Source organism: Nicotiana tomentosiformis, chromosome 11 (genome assembly GCF_000390325.3).
Source record: "Nicotiana tomentosiformis chromosome 11, ASM39032v3, whole genome shotgun sequence".
NCBI lineage: Eukaryota > Viridiplantae > Streptophyta > Magnoliopsida > Solanales > Solanaceae > Nicotiana > Nicotiana tomentosiformis.
In genome coordinates, this window is record NC_090822.1 from 23,492,604 (window position 1) to 23,497,746 (window position 5,143).

At 40.9% G+C, this 5,143-nt stretch overlaps 1 protein-coding gene across 1 annotated transcript; it reads right to left on the reverse strand.

The window, feature by feature from the left end:
- Nucleotides 1-1,421: 1,421 nt before the first annotated feature.
- LOC138901137 (uncharacterized) lies at nucleotides 1,422-3,914 on the reverse strand. The gene is made up of 4 exons (XM_070188877.1): nucleotides 3,843-3,914; nucleotides 2,939-3,086; nucleotides 1,900-2,197; nucleotides 1,422-1,707 (listed from the first exon to the last, which is right to left on the reverse strand). Exons 1-4 carry the CDS (start codon nucleotides 3,912-3,914, stop codon nucleotides 1,422-1,424), a joined length of 804 nt encoding a protein of 267 aa, XP_070044978.1.
- Nucleotides 3,915-5,143: the final 1,229 nt, after the last annotated feature.

Consider the following 5,143-nt stretch of genomic DNA (forward strand, 5'->3'; position numbering starts at 1 on the left):
CTCCCTTCAGGGATGTAGGGGAGGGAGTTTGGAGGTCACCTCAACTTTGGCCTTATCAACCTTAATACCATACTTTGAAATCTTGTGATCGAGGACAATGCCTTCCTCGACCATGAAGTGACATTTCTCCCAATTCAAAACCAAGTTAGTTTCTTCAGATCTTGACAATACCTTGTCCAAGTTGTTCAAGGAATCATCAAAAGAATTCCCAACGACGGATAAATCGTCCATGAAGACCTCAAGAATATCTTCCACCATATCGGTGAAACTAGCCATCATACACCGTTGTAAAGTTGCCGGTACATTACATAACCCAAATGGAATCCTCGATAATGCAAAGGTACCATATGGATAAGTGAAAGTGATCTTCTCTTGGTCCTCAGGAGCAATAAGAATCTGATTGTAGCCGGAGTATCCATCCAGGAAGCAATAAAAAGCACGTCCGACCAACCTATCTAACATTTGATCAAGAAATGGAAGCGAAAAATGATATTTCCGAGTGACTTTGGTGAGCTTCATATAGTCTATGCACACTCTCCACCCGGTGACAGTTCTTGTGGGGATCAATTCATTCTTGTCATTATTAATCACAGTCATGCCCCCTTTCTTTGGGACACATTGCACCGGAGAAGTCCATGAACTATCGAAAATGGGGTAAACAACCCCGGCATCCAACCACTTTATGATCTCCTTTTTCTCTACCTATTGCATTGCTTCATTCAATATTCTTTGATGCTCCACGGAGGGTTTGGTATCCTCCTACAAAATAATCTTTTCCATGCAAAAGGTGGGGCTTATACCCTGAATATCCGCCAATGTCCAACCTATCACTTTCTTCCTCTTTTGGAGCACCACTAAAGTAGAATCTACCTGCACATTAGTCAAGCAAAAGGAAAGAATAACAGGTAAAGTAGAACAAGGGCCAAGAAACTCATACCTGAGATGTAAAGGCAAAGGCTTTAACTCCAAAGTGGGAGGCTCCTCGATTGAGGGCTTTGTTGGAGGAGTCTTCTGATCCTCAAGATCTAAGGACAATTTTTGGGGTTCATAAGTATATGACCCCATCCTTGCAAAGCATTTACACATTCCACAAAGCCTTCCTTCTCATCATTATCATGATTGAGCAACACAGCTTCCAAGGTATCCTCAACATTCATCACAACAGTAGTATCATCAACAATTACTTCGATCACTAAATCCACGAATGAAAAAACTTCGTTGCTATTTGGTTGCCTCATCGATTCGCACACATGGAAAACCAACTTTTCGTCACCCACCCGGAAAGTGAGCTCACCAGCTTCCAAATTAACTAGAGCCTTCCCCGTAGTAAGGAAAGGTCTACCCAAGATTGATCAACATAACTTCCAAGGCATCCTCAACATTCATCACAACACTAGTATCATCAACAATTACTTCGGTCACTAAATCCACGAATGAACAAACTTCGTTGCTATTTGGTCTTTGTCACCCACTCGGCAAGTGAGCTCACCGATTCTCACATTAACAAGAGCCTTCCCCATTGCAAGAAAAGGTCTACCCAAGATGATAGGCACCTCGTAGTCAACCTCACAATCTAGGATCACAGAGTCCGCTGGAAGGATGAACTTATCAACACGGACTAACACATCATTAATAATTCCCAATGGCCTCTTCATAGTCCGATCCACCATTTGCAACCTTATAGATGTGGGTCTTGGTTGCCCAATTCTCAAAGTTTTGAACACAGAGTAGGGCATTAAGTTGATACTTGCCCCCAAATAACATAAAGCTTTAGCAAAGTCGGCACTCCCAATAGTGCAAGGGATTGTGAAAGCACCCGGATCTTCCAATTTCGGAGCCATTGAGTGCACAATAACACTCACTAGATGTGTCATCTTGATAGTTTCACAATTCATCAACCTCTTCTTGGTGACCAAGTCCTTCATGAACTTTGCATAACCCACCATTTGTTCCAACGTCTCAACCAATGGTACATAGATAGAAAAACTCTTCACCATGTCAATAAACATTTTGAATTGGTTCTCACTATTTTTCTTTGCAAGCCTTTGAGGGTATGGAAGAGGAGGCCTTGGCATTGGTGCCTTAGCCTTTGGCACTACCGGCTCCGGCATGTCAATTATGTGCTCCCTAGACGGGTTCACCTCTTCTTGCGTCTCCTCCACATTTTCATCAATATCAATTCTCACTTTGTCATTAGCTTGAACCACATTGCTTGGAATTCCATATTATTGAACTACAAAATCATCATCCACAATTCTTCTTTGATTTGAGGTGGTTGCATCTCCACCTTTTCCACTTCTCGTAGTCACGGCCATAACATGTCCCGTATTATTCCCCCCCCCTTTGGGTTCACCATCGTATCACTTGGTAGTGCCCCCTTAGGACGAGTGTTCAATGCTTGTGAGATTTGGCGAAGTTAAACCTCCAAATTGTGGATTGAAGTGTTGTGGGAGGCTAATTGAGCATCGGAGTCGGCATTTTTCTCCAACATTTGTTTGAACATATTTTCAATCTGTCCCATCTCATTGTTAGAAGAGTTCGGGTTCTGGCCTTGAGAAGGATAGGTGGTGGATTGCTCGGTTGTTGGAACATCGGGGGCCTTTGAAAACCCGACCCCCGATTGTTGTTATTTTTCCACCCTCCTTGATTACCTCCCCAATTACTTTGATTGTTGCCACCCCAATTGCCTTGGTTTCCTTGATTATTCCAATTGCCTTGATTGTTGTTGCCACAACTCCAATTGCCTTAGTGGCCTTGGTTATTCCAATTTACTTGATTTCATTGTGATCTCCATTGTTGTTGATTTTGAGCATTGTTTCTTTGACCTTGATAATTGTTGACGTATTGCACTTCTTCTTCTTGCTCATTATACGAATCACCTTGGTCATACCCATTATCATCTTACATAATTGTTACGGACGTCTTTTCCATTCTTGACCTTTTTGCCGTCTCTTGTTCATCATCATATTTACACCTTCCATCACATTCCCTTGTTTCGGCCCTTGAATTTGTTGCAACTGAGCTTTGGCCAGTTGGTTCATTGTGGTTGTTAACTCTGCGATAGCTTGCCCATGATCATGTAGTTCCTTGTGTAGGTGAATGACATTGGGGTCACCTTACAGAACATTAGCCCTACTTTGCCATACCGATGAGGTATCCGCCATCTCATCCAAAATTTCACAAGATTCGACATAAGGTGTGTTCATGAAGTTCCTGCCGGAGAGTTGATTCACCACACATTGATTTGTTGTGTTGATCCCCTTGTAGAAGGTTTGTTGGATCATGTCCTCGGTAATATCATGATTTGGGAAATCTTTAACCATGGTATGATATCTTTCCCAAATATCATGCAATGGTTCATTGGGCTCTTACTTGAACGCTAGAATTTCATCCTGTAGTGTATCCATGTGCCCCGAAGAGAAGAATTTGGCAATGAATTGTTTGGCCAACTCATCCCATGTATGTATGGAATGATTGGGCAATCCCTCCAGCCAGTCCAATGCTTTTTCCCGTAAAGAGAAAGGAAATAGCCTCAACCTCAGCGCGTCCTACAAAACATTTGTTTTCCTGCTCCCCCAACAAATATCGACGAACCCCTTGAGATTCTTGTAAGCATTTTTATTTGGAGCCCCGGTGAAGAATCCCGATTGCTCAAGTAGTGTAAGCATCACGTTGGTGATTTGAAAGATGCATGCCCTAATGCGAGGCGGTACTATAGCACTTGCATAACCCTCGTTTGGCAACACCTGGTGCGCTACCGCTCTTGGTAGAGGTAGGGGAGGGACGAGAACATTATTAGAAGGCGGTCAGCCTTGCATATTTGCTTGAGGTTCGGGAAGAACCTCATCTCCTTGATCATCGTCCACTTCCTCCCTTAATGGCAAATTACCAATGGGCTCGTTGTTGAGAGCCATTATCATACTTATAAGCAATTCAAAAATAAAATTAGTGACTCAGAAGGAAAAGAAGACATATTACACAAAAACATAGATATATATCTAAATCTGTTTAACTCCCCGGCAACGGTGCCAAAAATTGATGTCGCCCAAACTCACACCACAAATATAGGTAGTGAGGTGGTTGAAGCAATAATAAAATATAACGCAAGTCGGAGTCGAATCCTCAGGGAGTTAGAATTGGGATTAGGTATATATTTAGTGTAATTATAAATTATGCCTTAGATTACACTTCCACATTCTTGTTTGTTATTTCTACTTCTACTTTAAACTATTGATTGCAATTATAAAATTAGGAAACAATATTTTTGGTTTTGGTTATTTTCCAAATGATAAAAGATCTAGGGTCGTGACTTCCACCTAGGTGGTTACCTCATGGGTTAAAAACTCTAGGACAAGCCTGATTGGTCGGGGTTGTAATATAGCAATCACACGCAATTACCCATTTTATACCTCTCGGTAGTTTGAGTGGTTTTGCCCAATTTGGCTTTCTCAAGTCCAAATGGGTATTGCACAAAACAAGTTATAAATGCTCAAGTCGGGTCTTACTATCTATAGATTCAACCCTTTAATTGGGGCTATCAATTTCTTGAGTTTACCCCAATTTGTTATTAGGCAAGTTTTCCTAGAAGTCTATCATTCTCAATTAGAGACTCAGTCAATTAGGCATGAATCAATGTTTGCAACAATTAATTCTTTAATTCAAGCAAGAACTAGGCTAAATATCACTAACCCAATCACAAATAAGTCCTTAATCAAACACTCTTTAATTACCCACACTAGGGTTGGGCCACAACCCTAGCTAGAAATTTAGCTACTCATGAAAAATGAAGAAATACAAGAAGAAATTAAGAAATTATGCTTAATAATTGATTAAGGAAAGAAAATCTAATTTTTAGAAGCTAATCTAGTACAATATTACTCAAAACAGTAAATAAAAACGGCTCAGGTGCTCTCCCAAAACAAAACTTACCCTAAAAATGACAAAACCTTCTATTTTTACTAAGTTGAAAATATCTGACAAAAATGCCCCTGCGGAGGTTGTGTGGTCTGCACAACGAGACTTGGCTTGACAGGTTCCAGTTCCAGTTAGTAGTTTAACTTTGAAGAATTGTTACCCATTTTTGTTTGGAAGCTAAATCTAGCTATTTCGAGTTTCTTTCTTAAGTATTTATCTCAACACCCAT

What these genes read in the sequence shown, in the direction of transcription:
- LOC138901137 (XM_070188877.1), bottom strand. Translation starts at nt 3,914, where the DNA reads ATGGCTCTCAACAACGAGCCCATTGGTAATTTGCCATTAAGGGAGGAA. An exon ending in ACGATGATCAAGGAGATGAG is followed by an intron (nt 3,087 to 3,842) that starts GTTCTTCCCGAA and finishes CACCTACACAAG; the next exon opens with GAACTACATGATCATGGGCA. An exon ending in GACTTGGTCACCAAGAAGAG is followed by an intron (nt 1,708 to 1,899) that starts GTTGATGAATTG and finishes CAAAACTTTGAG; the next exon opens with AATTGGGCAACCAAGACCCA.